Source organism: Perca fluviatilis, chromosome 7, assembly GCF_010015445.1.
Source record: "Perca fluviatilis chromosome 7, GENO_Pfluv_1.0, whole genome shotgun sequence".
Lineage (NCBI taxonomy): Eukaryota > Metazoa > Chordata > Actinopteri > Perciformes > Percidae > Perca > Perca fluviatilis.
In genome coordinates this window covers 15,030,445-15,052,078 of record NC_053118.1, presented here as the reverse complement: position 1 = coordinate 15,052,078, position 21,634 = coordinate 15,030,445, and the positions used below count along the sequence as shown (strand labels likewise).

The 21,634-nt window shown below is 40.9% G+C and overlaps 1 protein-coding gene across 1 annotated transcript in view; it reads left to right on the top strand.

Moving 5' to 3' along the window:
• The window catches only part of LOC120562829 (A disintegrin and metalloproteinase with thrombospondin motifs 16), a 56,494-nt gene extending 35,187 nt beyond the window's left edge, over positions 1–21,307 (top strand). Inside the window, exons 13-24 of the mRNA XM_039806730.1 lie at positions 403–575; positions 680–810; positions 1,156–1,279; positions 1,423–1,667; positions 1,903–2,038; positions 3,624–3,750; positions 17,018–17,222; positions 17,932–18,126; positions 18,276–18,332; positions 18,611–18,826; positions 19,590–19,737; positions 19,884–21,307. Coding sequence (XP_039662664.1) covers positions 403–575; positions 680–810; positions 1,156–1,279; positions 1,423–1,667; positions 1,903–2,038; positions 3,624–3,750; positions 17,018–17,222; positions 17,932–18,126; positions 18,276–18,332; positions 18,611–18,826; positions 19,590–19,737; positions 19,884–19,999 — 1,873 coding nt within the window. The 3' untranslated portion in view covers positions 20,000–21,307. The remainder of the gene's footprint in view (positions 1–402; positions 576–679; positions 811–1,155; positions 1,280–1,422; positions 1,668–1,902; positions 2,039–3,623; positions 3,751–17,017; positions 17,223–17,931; positions 18,127–18,275; positions 18,333–18,610; positions 18,827–19,589; positions 19,738–19,883) is intronic.
• Positions 21,308–21,634: the final 327 nt, after the last annotated feature.

Here is a 21,634-nt window from a genome sequence, read left to right as displayed (position 1 = left end):
TATCATAGATGACATATCATCACTCACTCACACACATATTTAGAGAATAAATCACGGCATTAGGAAGATAATAATTCTAGTGAAATACTGGGTAACACTTTACTTGAAGGAAGAGTGACATGACACTGTCATGAACACATGACACTGTCATGACACAGTCATGACACATGAACCCTAACCCTAACCCTAACTTGTCATGACAAAAACTGAATGACACTTACTTAAAGAAGCGTTATGTCATAAATGTTTATGACTTGTTTATAATGTTTATGACACGTTCATGACAGTGTCATGTCACTCTTATGTAGATACCTTCAAGTAAAGTGTAACCAAATACTGAATATCAAACATACAATATGTTGCAACAAATAGAGGCATATATTTTTCAATCCTTCTCTGCAGACCTGCATATGGAGGGAAGTTCTGTGAGGGCTCCTCCAGGTCGTACAAACTTTGCAACACTGAGGATTGTCCACACAACGCCACTGACTACAGAGCGCAGCAGTGTGCTGAGTTCAACGGCAAACAGTTCAGAGGATGGTACTACAGCTGGAGGCCATACAGTAGAGTGGATGGTGAGACAAATGTTCCATTCATTTTTAGAATTACTTAGGAAAACAATTAAACAACCAATATGCTCGTTGCCTGTGGCCCATGTGGTTATTTTCTTTCCCCCCAGATCAAGATGTATGTAAGCTGTACTGCTTTGCTGAAGGCTATGATTTCTTCTTTGCCCTGGCCAGCAAAGTTAAGGATGGGACACTCTGCTCACAGGACAGCTCTAATGTCTGTATTGACGGACTGTGTGAGGTAATACTTTTAAATGGCAAGTGGCGAGACAGTAACAGGGTTTGACTGGATAATGATTTCAAAGCGTAGCGGAGTTAGTGCTAGATTTTCTTTGAAGATGATATCATATGTAAGGTGTTTGAAGTTGAGCTATAAATTCTGAGCGTGGATTTAGCAGTAGGAGAACATCAACAGACACTTTCGCTGTGCTGGTTTACTACTACCTTAAATGTCGCGATAAACCAAAATGTTGACATGTCAACACATAAGGGATAAATGATTGAAGTTTTCAACTCATTTAAAGTTTGTTGCTTTTTATGTATAATATACTTGTTTGTCAAAAGCAATTATGTTTTTCTCCCACAGAGAGTGGGCTGTGACCGTGTTTTGGGCTCCACAGCTGTGCCTGATGCTTGTGGGGTGTGTAAAGGAGACAACTCCACCTGCAGGATCTACAAAGGCCAGTACACCAAGCAGCATTATACCAACCGTAAGTCCCAGTAGTTAAATTGTTCAGTTCATTGGTTTTGGGGGATTTCCCAACTGCCTGTTATTTTTTTTGCCTTTATTCATGTCATATCTCATACACAGCTACAAAACGTGTGTTGTTTAATGTTGTATACTCTTTCTCAGAGTACTATGGGGTGGTAACCATCCCAGCAGGAGCTCGGAGTATCCGTGTGATGGAACTGAATACGTCCAGCTCCTACCTGGCTGTCAGGGACACCCAGAGACGCTATTACCTGAACGGCCACTGGACGGTGGACTGGCCAGGAAGACACCCCATCGCTGGAGCTATTTTTGAGTACAAGAGACCCTACAACAGACCAGAGAGCCTTATATCAACTGGCCCTACTAATGAGACACTAGTCATAGAGGTAAAGGATCCCTGGACACACAAAGTGTTGCTTTGACTGATGTTATAGATTTATGTCAATGTATGTATGTATTTGTGCAACAAGGTTGTTTTTTTACGTTTTCTACAACCCTTTCCCATCTTTCATTCCTCTGTGACTTACTTTCTTACTTCCCATGATAGCTTTCGTCTATATATCTGCCCTACGTTTTGTTTTCCTTTGTCTCATTGCTCTTACCACATTCTTTCTCCTGTAGATATTGTTGCAGGGCTGGAACCCAGGTGTACGCTGGGAATACACTCTGAGGAAAGCTGATGAGAAAAGGAGCCACATCAAACACAATTATACATGGGCCATCATACGCTCCCAATGCTCAGCAACTTGTGCCGGAGGTAAGTGTAAGCGTTAATGACAAAAATAGTTGCATTATCATATTACAGCCAAAATATAGTCAAAATGTGTTTTTCCAAGCTGTAATGATTGATGTGTTCAAAGTGTGGCATTGTCCTTTTCATCTCCCTTGTCATATTAAATCTGTTGTGCAGTTAGCTGTTCTTATATTTGATAAAAAAGTACCATCATTGTTTGTGTTTTTTTAACATAGATATAGTTCTAAAACAATTTAAAGTCTTATCGTGTTAATGAAAAAGTAAAGATCACCTTCTGATCATCAATCTGGGCCAGCATCTGAAGCTCAGTCTGACCTCCCTGATCCATAATAAGGCTTTTAGCTGCAGGTTAAATGGAGATGGGAGCGTTCCCATCATTACTGAGGGGACATTAGTAGCTCTTGTTTGGAACTGGTGGGACCTCTTCCTGTTCTACTGAAGACCTGCTATTACATGCACGCACGCACACACACACGAATACACAAATGGATACGCTAGAGCAAGCAAGCACACACATGCATGACTTCGACCAGTGTCCTTTGTTCCACACACAAAGACACACACACAAACTAATGCAAAGTTGTTGTAATGACCTGGGCAGACCCTGGCATGGTGATTTGAGGCTGGAAGTCAGTAGACATAAGTGTATGTGTGTGTGTGTGTGTGTGTGTGTGTGTGTGTGTGTGTGTGTGTGTGTGTGTGTGTGTGTGTGTGTGTGTGTGTGTGTGTGTGTGTGTGTGTGTGTGTGTGTGTGTGTGTGTGCACTTGCTTGCCTTCATGAGTGTGAACAAAGCCCCCAGTGTAGAGTTCCTATTGATTGACACTGCAGGTTAAAGTTCCCCACCCTGGTCTGTTGCAGTGCACCCTAACCACCTCCGCCTCTTTGTGTCCTGATTGTAGGCCATGATGGGTTGGGGGTCGTTTGCTTTATTAAAGAGTGTGACTGACTAACTGACCTGAATGAGTTAGGATGTGCAGATTGACCATGCCTGAGGCAAAATACCAACCAGGGGATCTGTGAAGCTGGGATTCAAGTTTCTCATACATCAAACTTTGTTTTTCTTTTTCGTTTGTCATCATCTGAAAGAAAGAAAGTTAATAAAAGAAACTGTTCATGTGTTGTTTTCATATATTACAGAGACAAAAAAATATATTTGCAAATCACACATGCAGAAGGAGGTGTGGCGAAAAGACACAAGTTTAAATGTCCATGAACATTCCTTTGACTACCTAGAAGGTATTTTAATGTCAGCGTAAAACCAGTTAAATTAAACAGGTGTCACATATTGCAGGTACTGTATATTATGTGCAAACATTTGATAGCATCCTGACGAAGAGCTTGACACAATATGACTTACAAAACAATGCTGTTTTGTTTTAAGTTTCAATACCTTTTTTGTCAAACTGCTGTTTTTCACTGCACAATAACCTAAGATACCCCTCTCCATAACTTTTTAATCCATTACTGTAAATATGAGACTGCAGTGTTATTGTACTGTTATTTTAACATAGTTTATGTTAGTCAAAATTAAAATGATATTCTCCTTTCATGATGATGTGCCTGAAATGATTGATATCACCTATACAGGCCAAATGAGCACCAAGTCTGCGTGCTACAAAGACTTGAGAGCACAAGTGAATACGTCCTACTGCAATCCCAGATCAAGACCAGCTACTGGACTGATGCCCTGCAACACTCAACCATGTCCCGCCAGGTCAGACCCTCTGCTCTGTCATATGTCAGTGTTGTGTTTGCTAGTCATAGTGGTGATGGTTAGTGATGTAGTTACTGAGTCAATCTAGATGAAAATTGTGTGCAGGCATTCATGGTCCCCAGAAGATGAATCGTAGTAACTTTGGTGATTCCATGACTTTTCCTCTAGGGTTTGAAAATGTATTTGTTTAGTGAAATATCTTGACAGCTATTGGATGGATTGCTTAGCAATTTATTACAGATATCCATGGTGTCCACAGGATAAATTCTAGTGAAATATCTCAACAGCTATTGGATGGATTGCCATTAAATTGGGTACAGACATTCATGTCTCCCTCAGTATGAATTGTTATCACTTTGGTGATTGCCAGATTTTTTATCCAGTGTTATCAGCAGGGCAAAATTAAATCATAAGTTATTTGTCCAGTGTCAAAACTATTGACATTCCCATCAGCTTCAGCTGTGTTTTATAAACAACCTCACAGAGCCGCTAGCGTGGCCGTAGACTCTTGTTGTTAAGATTAGAGTTTATGTCAACTCAAACCTTAGTGATGTCAATGATAATTTGTGGCTTCAAACATTTGTGAATGACCTCAACAATATATCTGTGCTCGGGCTCTCAATCTGGACGTCATTAGAAAATGGTATTTGAACAGTACAGACATTTCCTCATATTTTCCTGATACACACTTTTGGATGGAAAAAGACAGAATAGTTGGCCCATCTGGACTTCTAGACTTTGGGGTATGTCAATTATTCAATTGTTCAATTGGCATATCCTGGAAGGGCTATTTTGTGAACCGTAGGCTATGTGACAGCCAAAAACATTGTTGGCTGTTACTGCTCAACATTCTATACATGCACATTCATGTTTGGAACTCGAGGAGGCAGCTTTAGGGGCCACCAGCCAAACAGGTTGATATAGATATTTAAGCTCACCGCGCTAGTGAAGAGATGGTCTGGTGGATCGTATTTTACAGTAAGTTTTCGCTCTATTTTGACTTAATGTCCTTTTCTCTCATCCTACTTCACTGTTTTGAGGTTTAGTCTTTTGTCCTCCTACCTTCTGTCCTTTTCACCTTCCTTCTCCCTTCCTTCTTCTGACCGCCATGTGTTATTGGTCTACAACACCTACACATCTGCTCTGTAATTTCTTGACATGCGTTGTCAAAAAGAGCTGTTTATTGGTTGAGTCAACTCCTCCAAACTACTTCCCACACTATCTCCTCATAATAAAGCAAATGAATGGTGTCAGGCAGCACTGGCTGTATTATCCACCCTTTTCGAGCTCAATAAAGCACCTGTTCTATGATGATGACATTTTCCTCTTGTGTAATGAAAAATAGCTTTAACATTTTGGCCAAACATCTGTGTGAGACATGGTGAAGAAGGGGACGTTCCACTGGATATTCTCTTCGTGTCTTTGTCCAGTTCAGCATGATACCTCAGCAACTGTCAGGAATGGTTAGCTCCTGTGTTTGTTTAATACAGCAGGCCAAGGACTTGTAAACCTTTTCACATGCAGTCTCACCGTGGGACCTAAGCTCATAACAAAACACCAATTCTCTGGCCCTATCAACACCCACCAGAGACATCACTTTTCAAATTGTAGTTTAAGAAACACGGCTGGAGAGAAATGGGCAAAATCATTCTTTTCAGTGTACTGAATCACTAGGATCAGTTCACTAAAACGATTCATACAAAAGATTTGTTCACCCAATCGTTCAGTGCTTAAAGCAGTACAGGCCAAAAGTTTGGACACACCTTCTTATTCAATGCGTTTTCTTTATTTTCATGACTATTTACATTGTAGATTCTCACTAAAGGCATCAAAACTGTGAATGAACATATATGGAATTATGTACTTAACAATAAAGTGTGAAATAACTGAAAACATGTTTTATATTCTAGTTTCTTCAAAGTAGCCACCCATTGCTCTGATTACTGCTTTGCACACTCTTGGCATTCTCTTGATGAGCTTCAAGAGGTAGTCACCTGAAATGGTTTTCCAACAGTCTTGAAGGAGTTCCCAGAGATGCTTAGCACTTGTTGGCCCTTTTGCCTTCACTCTGCGGTCCAGCTCACCCCAAACCATCTCAATTGGGTTCAGGTCCGGTGACTGTTGAGGCCAGGTCATCTGGCGCAGCACTCCATCACTCTCCTTCTTTGTCAAATAGCCCTTACACAGCCTGGAGGTGTGTTTGGGGTCATTGTCCTGTTGAAAAATAAATTATGGTCCAACTAAACGCAAACCGGATGGGATGGCATGTCGCTGCAGGATGCTGTGGTAGCCATGCTGGTTCAGTATGCCTTCAATTTTGAATAAATCCCCAACAGTGTCACCAGCAAAGCACCCCCACACCATCACACCTCCTCCTCCATGCTTCACGGTGGGAACCAGGCATGTAGAATCCATCCGTTCACCTTTTCTGCGTCGCACAAAGACACAGCGGTTGGAACCAAAGATCTCAAATTTGGACTCATCAGACCAAAGCACAGATTTCCACTGGTCTAATGTCCATTCCTTGTGTTTCTTGGCCCAAACAAATCTCTTCTGCTTGTTGCCTCTCCTTAGCAGTGGTTTCCTAGCAGCTACTTGACCATGAAGGCCTGATTCGCGCAGTCTCCTCTTAACAGTTGTTCTAGAGATGTGTCTGCTGCTAGAACTCTGTGTGGCATTCATCTGGTCTCTAATCTGAGCTGCTGTTAACTTGCGATTTCTGAGGCTGGTGACTCGGATGAACTTATCCTCAGCAGCAGAGGTGACTCTTGGTCTTCCTTTCCTGGGGCGGTCCGGCCGAGCCAGTTTCGTTGTAGCGCTTGATGGTTTTAGGCCACAGGCACAAGTTTTCGCAATTTTCCGGACTGACTGACCTTCATTTGTTAAAGTAATAATGGCCACTCGTTTCTCTTTACTTAGCTGATTGGTTCTTGCCATAATATGAATTCTAACAGTTGTCCAATAGGGCTGTCGGCTGTCGGCTGTCGGCTGTGTATCAACCTGACTTCTGCACAACACAACTGATGGTCCCAACCCCATTAATAAGGGAAAAAATTCCACTAATTAACCCTGACAAAGCACACCTGTGAAGTGAAAACCATTTCAGGTGACTACCTCATGAAGCTCATTGAGAGAACACCAAGGGTTTGCAGCGCTATCAAAAAAGCAAAGGGTGGCTACTTTGAGGAATCTAAAATATAAGACATGTTTTCAGTTATTTCACACTTTTTTGTTAAGTACATAATTCCACGTGTTCATTCGTAGTTTTGATGCCTTCCGTGAGAATCTACAATGTAAATAGTCATGAAAATAACGAAAACACATTGAATGAGAAGGTGTGTCCAAACTTTTGGCCTGTACTGTACATTGTGTAAGAATTTCTCTGATCTAGCGGTGAAATTGTATATCACAACCAACTGAATATTACTTTTTAGCCCTTCCTCCTACGGTGGCTGAACCCGAAATTAGCTCTCTCCATCGTTTACACGCAGCTGTTCTAGCCACTCCAATATTAACTTTGGTCTTGTTGCTTTGCCTGTCGCGTTGTCGTTTTAGTTCTCTTTTTCGCTTCCCTGGTGAGTAATCTCCCCCTTGCATTCGTCACGGTGCCAATCGGTGTAAGAGGGCGAAATGCCGAGGTATGTCCCTCTTTGGCTAATGTATTTTAAAGATGGAGACGTACATGGCTGCCGTCATTCGAGTCATCAAGTCGCTCATATGTATTCTGGATGATTCTGAATGTCAGATTCTACGCTTACGAGAATACTTTAATTAGTTGGTGGAAGTAATTACACATGAATGAGTACATATTTGTGAAAGAACAAAGGTTTTTTTGCTAAGAATCAACTCAAAAAATTACACAATGTAGGTTTAACAGGAGCTCCCACTGTAGTAGTCCTACTCACTAAATTGAACCTACAGTCTGAGAACAGAGAGACTATCATGTGACACCTAATTATTAAATAAAATATCAAGTCCAGAATAGTAGCCATATAGAACAACTGGGCTGCAGGACATATGGTTTCAATAGCCATATGGTAAACTACATTTAGCCTAAACAGTAATAAACACACAAGCGCTATTTACGCTATTTTTTATAATTAATAGACAGAACAAGCATATAGATTATGGATTTATAAGGGCATGGAGAGAAAAGATGAACAGAGACAGCTACCGTGCAGCAAACTGCTGCTACAGAATTATGTGCCACACAGTCATTAATATACAGTGTTCTGCTCTTGTGTTTCACCGTAAAAGTTAAATATAAGATTTATTTATGTAATAATACATTTTTTCGTTTGTAGAGCGGAATGCCGTGGCACATACTAGGACAGTTTTTATGCTTTGTAATTTTTGTATATTGCTGTAGGCCTACCCTGCCTTGTCAAACTTTAAAAAATGAAAATGAAACTGAACGTTGTCGATAACGGTTACAAACAGGCTTGAATTAGGCTTAAAAATTCCATTAGATCTGGCCTCAGTGTTCTTCTAATTTGTCAAATCTGAACCTAAGTCACTACACATGCGTGGGTTACAGAGAGACATTGCAGCTAAAGCTGTTAGCAACCTGTCCATAGTCAGCTGTGTATTTGCTGTCTTGAACAAACACCAGTCTTCGGCTGGATGCAAAATACACTGCCAGCTGAATTGATGGGGCATGTTGGCTCATCCAAACCCTGGTGATCCTCAGAATTGTCTTCCCACAAGGGTGCACCAGACACAAGCTCAAGGTTGAGCTGCAGTGGGGAACCAAAGTACAAAATATTATCATATGTTGTGGTTCAAATTCAGGATGCTGTGGACAAGAGGGCTTTTCTCAGAAATGTTGTAAAATGCCACAGCTGTCACTTAGAGTGGCACTAACACATTTTCTATGATGCATGATGATAGCAGACAGTGAGAGTGGGAGCGAGACCCGCTAATGGTTCTGTGGTTTCAGGGTGTGGTTCTGTAGGATCTTGGCTCAGCTCAGTTGGTTTGGTCACTGTCTATACCCCTGACACACAAGAGCCAAGGCAGAGGATCAAAGATCAGTCAACGTGGTGCGATGCTGCAGACATCATAGGGAGTGGTGCGCCCATTGACAGGCAGGACATGTATGAACACAGATACATAAAGACACGCGCGGGGGAAATGTCCCTCCCTTGTGTGTGCTGCTCTGGACAGTGTCATGAAGGGTAAAACCCTGGCCAGAAAACAAATCAGTGAAACACACTCTTGGGATAACATTGGTTTTAATGAGAGGGGAGACTTTTTTTTTATTATTTAACTTCCTATGTACTTGTGTAGTTCACTGACTGCAAGTATTAGCCAAGGCACAAAACATAGAGCAACCTAAACAGAATACCTGAGTAGTACTCTGAGTAGGGATGCTAACTTAAAAATAAATGTTTCTGACCTGGTAGAACGTGCACCCATATACAAAGGCTCAGTCCTCAACACAGCGGCTGCAGGTTCAGTTCTGACCTGTGGCCCTTTGCTGCGTGCCATTCCCCCTCTCTCTCCCCTTTCATGTCTATGCTGTCCTGTCAAAACAAAGGCCTAAAAATGCCAAAAAATAAATATTTAAATAAATAATCCTTTAAAAAAAAGAAGAAAAAATATTTCCTTACCGATAGCTTCACCCGTCCAGGACACTCGGACATACTTTGCGGACTTGTACATGTCGCGCAGCCACGATGTTCCATGCATTGTCGTGGACACATGCAGCCACTTTCCTGGAACAGCTTGCGCGTCTGTGCGCCTGACACAAGTCTGCAGCCGTCCGCGCATCATATGTCCACCGCATCGACCTGCAAGGTTGTCAGCCGTGTGTCTGCCTGGCATACCCTGTGTGTAGGACGGCTGGTTTAACCCGCCAGGCGTCATCGATAAAGTAGCATGTGTCACATAGCTCTTCGCTATGATCACCATCCAGCAGAGAGCCACAAATTTCGCAGAAAAAAAAGAGCTTAAAGCGCAACATGCTACTGCAAAGTTTGCACTAGCAAGTTAACTTTTACAATGCATTAACCGTTTTTAATTTACTTTTTTAGGTTTGTTTTAATAATATTGTTTTTAACCGTTTAATTGATAGTATTAATCGGTCAAAATTCTTATTGCTGGTTAACGATTTAACGGTTAATCATTAACATCCATAACTCGGAGCCTCTATCAGGAATACTACTGCACTGATAGAGCAGGAGAGTTACTGAGTATAGTAGATGCCTGTCTCCTAAGGAATAACAAGAGCATTTATCTAGAGGCTTTTGACAGCTGCTGTTGAGGCGTCAATTCCTCTGTGCCTCTATTCTGAGTATTCCCACGTACACTCTTTGCAGTGGTCTGAAATATCAGCCAGATTCTTGCAAATGAAGTGGACACCGCTGACAACTTTTGCCTTGATTTACGAGCAGAGAACGGTTTAGCTGAGACACTGACCTCATCTTGGTCAGTGTTGCATGTGGATGTCCAAAAGAATTCTGTTGTTGTGTGTCCAAATGTGACTTTGTCCCAATGCATGTAAAACTGTTCTGTTATGTTGTGGCCACATCAAGCCTTTTAAAATTTTGTAAGAAGTCTCATTATTTCTCGATATTAGAAGGCATTGCCAGAGAAAGGCACAATAAGGCCTTGTTGCATCTTTGCTCCTGGACATCAGTGCCTCTAATGCACTAGAGTCACTTTCTATTAGTGTTTGCTGAACGCCTGAAATGTAATATTATATAGTTATTTGCAAAGTTTAAAGAGCAATGAAATACAAAATAACAGAAGAGAAAGAGAGACAAATAAGTAGACCAAATAAAATCAAACTGTGAGTGTTAGAGATGCTATTCATATAAAGTATAAAATAACGTGTACAGGACACTTGCAGTCATTGTGTATGATGCTGTTGTTGCTGCCATCATGTTGCCAAGAGCAGAATGATTGGCCATCAGCTGCTGTCTGGCAAACACACACAAACAAACAAACAAACACACACACACACACACACACACACACACACATAAACAGAGGAAGAAGACAGGGCAGGGCAGCAGAGGAACAGTGGTGGTGTTTGGTTATGAAGCTCACTCCCATCCAAACTCTCTCACCCTTTCATCAAGACTCCCAAGGAACAATTTTCTCCACTACACTCCACCCAGTGAACACTGCAGTCTAAAGTCTAACAATCAAAAACAATCCAATCTATTACAGTAACACTAATGCACACATTTCCAGAAGTAGATTCAATCTATCTCTCCCTCTCTTTTGTTCTGGATGCATTTCTTTGAAATCTCCCCTCTCGCTAACATGAAGTCATCTCTTCCTTAATTTGCATTCCATTGGTGATGTCCCAACACCTGCTGAAAAGCCACTGCATTATACAGGGCACCAATATTATGTAATCACCACTGAAATCATGGAATCCCAGTTACGTTGCCATTTATCTCATGTTTTATAGTAACCAACAGCTGTTCTAAAGGGGATTTTCCCTCCGCATAGCAGTGCAAGTGCCTTCTTTTTCCTTCTTGCTCATTTGGTGTCTGTCTCCGTTTTGGAACAGGTATCCTAGGAAAATCCAGCATGATGACCACAGAGCTGTCTCATATTCACTGACATAAAGTAACGATCGTGTTGACAGAAAATACATATATAATCATAAGAAAAGGAGGGCCATGTCCCTCCAGAGCTTTGTTAGGTCAGACGTTTTAAGTAATAATGGCATGTTTGTGGTTCACTGTGTCATCATGTGTATTCATGAGCTGTATATTATGTAGTCATTCCGGCTTTGTTTTCACTGTTATATTAAAAAAAAAAACTGGTACTGTGAGCTCAGCGCACTACTGCCAGCTATACAGATTATTCCCACCGAGACAAAACACGTCTGCTCCCATAGAGTTGTCAGGCACTTGGGATAAAAGAGATCCCCGAATGTTATGTTAGGATGGCTACCACTGTACTCCACCTACAGTCTACATTATTAACTATTGGGTTGTATTGGGGTAATTACTGTTACCAAGGATTCTTTTACAAAACCACACAACATTTTAGTAACTTTGTAATGTAGAATTAAAGCTCAGCAAAGAAAAACACATTTTAACTAATAGGACTGTCAAATGACAAGATGACATAAGTGCAGTCAAATGTTACTTTGTTTAAATATATGTACAGAGTTAACAGAGTTAACTTACACTTTTCACTTACTGTAACATAAACCAATGAGAAATATAGACATTTAACTTGTCTCTTTTTGTTACTAATCTCCCCAGTTGTTATTCATTAATACATATGCAATCAAATTAGTCTTGAGGGGGAGCATGACATTGTTTCAGCCTTCAAATGGGTCATGACAGAAAAAGTTTAGGAACCACTGGGTTACAGTAAGTTCAGTAAAAGCTCATATTTCACGATAAAATGTCATTTAGAGGCTGTAATAGCTCATTTTATGACTCTAAAAATGGCAATATATCGAAACAAGACTCACTGAATGGTCTCAACTTGGTTTGTCAATTAAACCCTTGTAAAAATCAGATAACAAAAAGAGCATATTACATACATAAATGTATGTGAACCAAATTCATGTAGTGTATTATGTGTCTACGCCGCATACAATGGAACATTTAATTATGTTCCTGTTGGTATATGGATCTTAGTCAGAAACTAAACATTTAAGGAGAGAAGAGGGCATACATCAAGGAGGACATAGGGAAATTCTTGCTCACAGTGTTTCTGGGTTTATGCAGAGGAGCCAAACAATTAAAGCTTTATCTGCCCATCTACAGTGTGTGATCCCATTGTCATTATCTGGTACCCAGAAACAGTGATTGTTCCACTTCCTTATGTTTCAGTCAGTACTTAACTGCTGACTCATCTCTCAGGATACTGTAGGTACAACAGATGCTTCATTTCCCCTCTACACACACACACACACACACACACACACACACAGCCACTTGTCTGCAAGGGGCACGGCCTCTCTCTGTCCCCGTACCTAACCTCAGTTTTTGTCCATCCCACTGTCTGACTCTGTTTCCTCTGTCTGTCTGTCTCTCTCACACAGAAGCATAGGTGAAGCCTTTGAGGTCAGTTTTGAGATCCTTCTGTCCCACCTCTCACCCGTCCACACACACACACACACACACACACACGCTCTGCACAGAGCGACAGCAGAGCTTGGTTGTAACACAGACCTAACTGCAGTGTCCATTACCTGGGTGGCTTCAGGCTCAGCTGTAGCCTAATGGCCTGGACACTTTGATGTGATTTCCTTTTTTCTCTGTGACCTGTCCAACCCTGTCCTAGCACACACACAGACACACACACACACACACACACACGCACACACACACACATACTCCACCACGCAGCCAGCCAAGGATATCTGTCATTTAAACTTTGTTGTGCTCGGGTCACAGCACTTCTAATCTCTCAGCAGGGATTTGTGAGGCTGTGGCTTGCTTGTCTGTCTGTCTGTCTGTCTGTCTGTCTGTCTGTCTGTCTGTCTGTCTGTCTGTCTGTCTGTACCTCACTTTATCTTTTAAAAGTAACCTATGAATAATCTCAGATGTTGATACTGCTCTCTGATATTTCTTCTTTCCACTTAGCTTTCTTTTCTCTCTCTTACCTCCTCTCACACACTCCACTTACAAAGTTACACACACACCACCCCTATCAGTATTTACTCACTAATGGATTTGTGTGTTTACACTAAGTTGAGGAAGTAGTGATAATGGTGGCTGTAACGTAATCTCGGAACTGTTAACACTCATCTCCTATCTCCTTTAATATCTACAGCTGGGGCTGCTTAGGTGTGCCTGTGTGTGTGTGTGTGTGTGTGTGTGTGTGTGTGTGTGTGTGTGTGTGCGTGTGCGTGTGCGCGTGTGCGTGTGTGTGTGTGTGTGCATGTATGTGTGTGCGTGGAAGTATGGAACAAGGCACTTACAGAGCTACTTTGCATGTTTTTTATTCAGTTATATTTGACCGATTTTGTGTGTTTGAGTACGCTACACATTTATGTGGAGGTCTTCGGGAACTGGTAATTAAACTAATCTATGGATCTATTTGTAAAATGGAAGATTCCCCTCTGAATAAGGTAAACTTTTAGGTAAAGCATTGGTACCATATTGTAACCACATTTTACAATTCTTATGTTCAATTTTTATTGTTTAGACTTGAGACCAAACTTTAAAAAATTAAGAATACAAAATTAATGCTGATTACGGCAGCACCTCAATTTGTTGCACATTATCGGTGACTTATTATTGTATCAATTAAAATTTCATTACATCTCTTTTAAATGAATAGTTGTCAAGGTGATTTTATTTAAATATCCAGATATGTATTACATTCTTTTATTAGGTAAAGGGACATTTTATGCCATTATTGTCATGACTTTGTTCATTCTTAGTGTGTTCACTGTAACACCCATCACGCTTTGTAACAACATACTGTATACTGCCAGACTTTTCTGGCAAATTTTCAATACAGACATTTAAAGCAACAGCGTTCTCATGTTACAGCAGAACATTTGCACAGTAACAATATTATTAGTCATCTTTTTCTTATTGGTTTCAGTCTAAACCTCCGGGCTTTATTTCCATGCTTTTATACTCTGTTATTTGCAGCATGGTAGTGTGGTATACATATCTCAGATTTCATATGAAACGTTCATAAGATGCATATAATATTGTTACAGTTTTGCTGTAGTGTGGGTTTCTGATGATCACATTAATTTGTGTATCCTACTATATTAGAGTTCTGTTTCATGGTTTTAATCAACCAGAACTGATTTCAGTTGAACCTCTGTGAAATGTCTGGTATAGAACATTTTTGTTGAACTAAACTGAAACATATTGTCCAAGAATACGTGCATATGTTTCTTTTTTTAACCAAGCATCTGGACACATTTTTCAATACGTTTCTAACAGTTTGTGGGCCCTCCTCACGCATAAACTGTGAGCAGAGACAAAACATGTGGACCAACCAGAACATGCGTGCCAGACTAGACAAGGTATCTGTGGTCACCATTCCATCTCTGCAGGTTATACTATTGTGAGGCCCTGCAGTTAATACATTTTGCTGTGTCTGCACCCAGTAAGTTGGATTGAACTGGCATTACATCACGGAAAAAGGTTTCCGATGCCCGCTCGCATTTAGTGCATGATATCATTCTCTCTTGCAGTGTGGACGTACACTGATACAAGCACAGAAACACCCTGACATGTACACTTGAAAGCTCAAACACACGCACGGTGGCACAGCCATAAACACTGGTCACAAGTTATTTAATGCCTCTGGTGAGCATGTAGACGGTGTCATTTAGACCACAGAGACTATCTGACACTGTCCACAGGACATCTGATCCCCCGCGCTTCTGTCTAGAGAGTGTGAGGCTTGCTCATCGTCCAACGTCCCCCACTTACAAATAAAGGCAAAGATCACAAGGTGGTCTATAACTTGATATGGCATTAATCGTTATATTACACCAATGGCCATGCCAGTGGGGTCACTAAGGTGATAAATCCATGTTATAAGCAAATACCTTCAGTATCAATTAAAGCTCTAATATTACCTTTATCATCTTCCACATTAAAAAACCTTCAACCTCCTGCAGAAACTGATATCTGAGATGTAATTAAGTGATGTATAAGGGCCAAAATAAGATTTAATTAAGTATGCCAATATGATGTCATACTGTAGGTAAATGTTCTAATCCATGGTATCAGCTACAACCACTACCTGCTTGTGTGTTACATCATAGCAATCCTGTACAATTTAGGTATTGACATATTTATGGAAAAATACAAATTAAGAAATATTGAATTCCCTCTCTCTTGAAGCCAACAGTGCAAGCGTAATGTGTCCAAATATGTCTTAGCTCTCGAAAGACACGATGTGGCTCTAAAAATTGCTGTGACTTGAGTTGGTCGTCTGCTTCTATTTATTTATGTATTCAATAACACCATGAGGATTTAGCTCCTATTTCTGCGCCAAGGGCCAATAAATATGTCAGCATGTTAGATATTTTACATGTATGTGTTGATCACTCGGTTAAATGTTTAAAGTAATAGAAATGTTCATCTCTACATCCCCCTTATCCTCCCTCAAATCCTCCTTTGATGATACTACAGCGTGTCTCTTCCTCCTGACAAGTCATAACATATATAAAACCAGATGGAACTTCTCCATCCGTATTTATTTAGATTTAATAGTGCATGCATAATGCCCGTTAGAGCTAAACTCTTCTCAACCTCCTTATACAACATTCCAAACAAGTGATACACCAAATTAGCACAAATAAAGTTTAGACTGTTAATATATACAACTCGATGTGCTGACAGCAATGTTTTTTGGGTTATTCGGTGTAGAACCCTAGGAGGCTGGGTGGGTATATTGGGGTGAAGTTGGCGCTTGTAATGAGGGATTGAGCTGCCTGCACGTTGAGTTTGGGGATAGATGCAATGAAGCTTTGAGGAAGAGGGAAGGAATAGGAGGTTCGGGGATTAGGCATGATTAGATATGGTATGCCCGGACGCAGTGTTGAAAGAAATGCCCTAAAAACAACATAAACTGTCCTAAACTGAGCACTCATCCGATCAGAGGATTGTGTGTCTCAGATGAATCAATATAAAGGATGCTTAATATAAGTTTTTTGAAAAATCCAAGTTTTTGTAACTGCCAACGTACCTATTTGTTCAGAGTGTACAGTAGAAATGGAGGTAATTATGAAACGATTTTTTGTTTTAGGGGTAACGTGGGCTGCGTTTAGGCAAGGAGGGGGTTTAGAACTGTGCAGTGGGGTTTAAGTTACAGTTTAAAAGCCTGGTGTTTCGGCTGTTCTGACTTGCTCTGGAGCCAGTCAGCCATGAACAAATGTCTAAGACCCTAAAGAGTTGCAACGCCCTTATAAGTTCAGCGATATATGAAGACTGGTGTTATAGTCACAGAGATGGATACTTGTATTTTCATGTTTATTTCATCTTTGTTATCACATTATTGGTATTGTCTGCCAAGAAGTTAGGTTTCTCTTTGAGAAGATGTTTTACTACTGAAAATGAGTTAAGGGCTATTTAAGTTTATCTTAGACATACAGTAAGTTCTGGGTTTTAAATTTTATTTCCGAAGAAGAAAAGTCTGCAGAGGCCACTGAAGAAGAGAAGTGGCTTAGATACAACACAGGGAGTTTTCTACATTCGCTGTCATTGTACAGTTATAGTGTCATTTGTGAATTCCCGCAGGCCTGTCTGAATAAGTGATTAAGGAGCTGTGCATGTTGACTCAGCAGGCTTGTATTGTGTTGTCCCAGCTGGTCTGTAGGAGAGTGGGGGGTGTGCAGCCGGAGCTGTGGAGGAGGGGAGCAGACGCGGCAGGTCCAGTGTGTCCAGAGAACCAGCCAGACCAATGTAGACGCCCTGGCCGACTCTCACTGTGCCCAGCCGACCCCAGCCAGAAGGCAAGCCTGCAACACACACAGCTGTCCACCAGTTTGGACCACTGGGCCATGGTCACAGGTAAGCATGTGTGAAAGTGATCTGCCACCATCATGTAACAATGTAAGAAGTTTCAAGGCATACTGGTGTATTAGTACACCACTTTCATCCTAAGCAGGAAACTTCAAAGTTGCACACTCGCCATTCAGCCTAAAGAGCTGAAGTGAAGCCTTGATGGCTTCACCATATTTTATGACAGTGATCTCAGTGGCTTTAAACTATGAATGTGCCCACTGAGACTGTTCTCTGTCCAATTCCTATACATTGTGTGTAGTGACTTGTCTCACTCTTAAACTTTAACTGCCATTTTACCCCACATATCCTTAACTACCTGCCACAAATGGTGTCCAGTTTACTTCCTCTCTGGTTCTCTGTGGCACGGTGTGGTGCGTCACAGCCCGGTGTATCATGGATTTAGGCCCTGCCATAAGATGTGTGCATGGCATAAGAATGAATATTTGGGGAATTGTTGGACTACCTCAAAGGAAGTATTAAGGAAGTTAAGCACAATATGTCACTGTGTGGAGAAGGTAAATATATGTTCAAATGCTTTCTGTGCATAGTTGGCTTGTTAAGATCTTTGGCCTGTGATATTATTTTTCTATGCTTAAGTCATTTAATAGCTACATTATGTCAAATCTCGAATTCATTTTGACAAATCCTTACTGTTGGTAGATTAAAAGCATTTAACATTACAGTACATTTTATCATTACCATGTTTATTTGGCAGTGTTCTCGTAAGTGTGGCAACGGCTCAAGGAAGAGGACGGTGCTGTGTACGAGCACCAACCCCGGTGCCCAGACACACTCACTGCCAGACAGTTTGTGCGCAGTCCTGTCAAAACCCACCAATCAAGAATCCTGTTTCATCAAACGCTGCCAGAAACAACGCAAAGTCCAGTGGTTTGTCTCCACGTGGCAAGAGGTAATTCAAGAGCAGTTATAAAGACTGATGAAAACAATATGTAGCTGAAATAAATACAGCATTAGTCATGTAAAATTATAATTTTTAGCTAATGTAAATATGTTCTCTCTCCATTTCTTCTCCGTTCTTTCCCGTCTTTGATCGTCTAGTGTTCAGTAACATGTGGTCGTGGCTATCAGGCACGCTTCATCAAGTGTGCAGAGAAGGTGTGTATTACGTGTGTAATGATGTTCACTCAAATATAGCAAAATGTTTATTCTTAATTATTAAATTAGTAACTTAAAACATGAGTTGTGACAAATCCCTGCCTTAAATTATTATCTCTTCAAATCTTGATTTGGTGTAATTTAGCTTTTAATTTTTTTCTTTACTGTTGTGTTCAGTATTTACAGATTTTATTGTAAAGAATAGTTTTCTTGAGGGTGTCATATTACAAAATGGCATCTTGTGGTTTACATGAATGTTTATGGTTTCCATAATACAGGACACTGCAGGAAAATACAGAGAGCTTGCTGCCAAGAAGTGCCACCATGTCCCCAAGCCCACAGTAGAGCTCCAGAGGCCCTGCATCCTGGCCGAGTGCCAAGTCCGCACTACCCCACCAGTCCACCGATGGAGCACGCATCATCGTGCCCATCCACCTCAACCCCTCCCTCAACCTCCGCCTCGAGCAGAATGGCACTCATCTCCTTGGTCTCAGGTAGGAACCATGCATGAGCACTGCATTACATTCTATAGCAGAGTTTCTGCTTCGTTAATGGTTGTGGTGGGATTTCCAGAAACACCGTATTGTGGTAAGATGAGGCAAGGGGGAAAACTTAAATAACATCAGGTTATTTTTAGGTCACAGGTCAGGGGACGAGAATATCTATTTGGCGATACTCCAACACCAAACCTGTCCTGTGTTCAAGTATGAATTTATGAATGTATGTGTGTCTCTAGAGATTGAGGAAGTCTAGGCTGCTATATGATAAGGGAATGTTGTGTTCCGGGACCGTCTCCTTTTAAAGGTCGGCAGAAACAGGGTAAAGAGGCCTCACACACACCTGTCTATTTCCCAGAGATAGACTGAACTTGCAAAACAACAAGATTTAGGTGAGCATCTGTGTTTGTGGTGCCTATGTTATGGCGCCATCAATATCTTTGCATAACTCAAACTTGACAGCTTCAGTAGGAGATATAAGCCTCTTGGAAATACACAACACACAGAGTTGGCATGGCACTGGGGTTAAACTGTGCAGCTCAATCCTAATTCTCCTCGATAAAGATTTCATTAAATGCTTCTGTGTAAGTCATCAAAGTCCCCACGAACATTCTTCACATATCCAGAGTTGTGATGGCAATGGTCACTTTGTAAGCTCATCAACACTTGGTGATTGACAAGAGAGGAGGAATTGAATAAGTTAAAACGTGTTTCATGACATTCATTGTATCCATCATCAAGGTTTCTTTGTACCCTACAGTGCACAGTGACATGCGGAGGAGGAGTGCAGGCCAGGACAGTCCAATGTCTGGTCCAAGGGAAACCCTCTCCTGGCTGTTCCCTCCATCTTAAGCCCTCAATGTCCCAGGCCTGCAACACCAACTTCTGCCCACAACCAGAGAAGAAAGGTACTGACACTCTAACATATTAGTGCTACATTCATGCTTGTATACAAACTCTTCTAATCAGGACTGTGAACAGAGTTATCTTCAAATACACTGTCAGAACAGAAACAAGCCTTCATAAGGATTTATTGTCCTTTTTGTTTCTACAGACCTTGTGTGTCGGGATTACTTCAACTGGTGTTACCTGGTGCCCCAGCATGGAGTCTGCAACCACAAGTTCTACGGCAAGCAGTGCTGCCAATCCTGTTCAAATTCAAACCTATAATCATGCGGAGTGACTCTGTCTGTGACACGGACAGATAGGTAGTTAGATAGACAAAAGACTAAATTTGACGCCCATGCTTTAAGCGTCTGGCGAGCACTGTAAAACAAATGACACTTCATTGGAAGTGCAAGAGAGTTGCGGTGCCCTTTCTTCTCCCCTGTGATGCCGGACATCTGGATACAACAACTTGATTCACTACACAGGAATGTGATCAGGACAGTACAACTAAAGGAGAGAATTATGAGGAGGAACTAGCAAAATGGGGATTTTGATTAAAGCGAATAAGACTGACATATCTAAAAGAAACTGAAAACCTTAAAAATCCCAGCTTTGTTTATGTACTGTATGTGATTGAACAGATCTGTACCCAGGACACCCAACATCTCCCAGTCAACCAAAGGCCAATGATGGCAGGCCAACAGAGAAAACAGTTGATGAGGTTTCAGGCACTGCCACGCAACAACATGTGATATGGCCTAGTCTGCACTGCATTTCTTGATCAATTGGAAATCTGGGGTTTGATAATGAAAAGGGATGAATCCAAGAAGCAAGTAAGAAAACATAATTTTACTCTACGGCTTGATACAAAACAGACTGGGACAATAGCAGGAAGCTTTGTGTTGTCATGTAAAAAAAAAAGAAGAAGAAGAGAACAAAACGAAATGCATCATACATAAGAGCTATTTTGAGATGGGTCAAAGCTGTGTTAACTGACTTTCATACTCAGCGGTGCTACAACAATGTCTTCTGTCACCAAATCTATGTGAAGTCCTCCAGTTTCAGGAAAGAACAAAAGAATTGTGTGACCCGTGTACAGTATTGTTTGTCTTATTTATTGGCTTTACAATACAGCGTTGCTGGAAGACTGTATTATTAAGCAGTATAGATGTGCCATTGTATTACTCTACTCTAAGCCCATTACCTTTATATTTTTTGTATTACGTTTCATAGGATTTCATGCTGACAAACTGCACATTTTTTATTCAAAACATTTATTTTATTTTTGAAGAAAATAAAAGTCAATGTCAAATGTCAAAAGTCAAAATTCCAATTCAGCAAGTTAACATTACCAATCATTTACAACAGCGGTCAAGTGGAAATCTTTTTTTCATGACATAAGGTATAAACATGCTGTCTGAAGTGTCACTGCTCTGTTTTTTCATTACACTGTCCTACAGTTTTACACAAGTCATGTATTGCATGCATTAATATGGAACAAAAATGGTTCAAAGCACTGATAGACAGGTAATGGCTTTTTCAATGTGATTTTTACAATGTAAATTAAATAACAATAAACAAAAGTGTGTCATGTCAGTATCTCAGCTGTGGCATGAGTCCCGATTTCATTCTTTTCAGCTCTCATTTGGAGTGAATTTGATCTTACCGGGGTGGTGTGAAACTTAAACGTCTACATCATATATTCTTCCAAAAGGAAAAAAAAAAAAAAGCTCTCAAAGAAAACTTGATTCCTTCAATCATACATTTTGGGCTTAGAGCTTTAGTGCGTAACTTTTTGATATTAATGAATGTACGTTACATTCAAGCCATTACCAAATGAGTTGCTACAAAGCTAATTAAGACTGTCAGCTCCATATTGTCGTCATGCCTTGAGTTCCCCTATTCATATCTCCACAG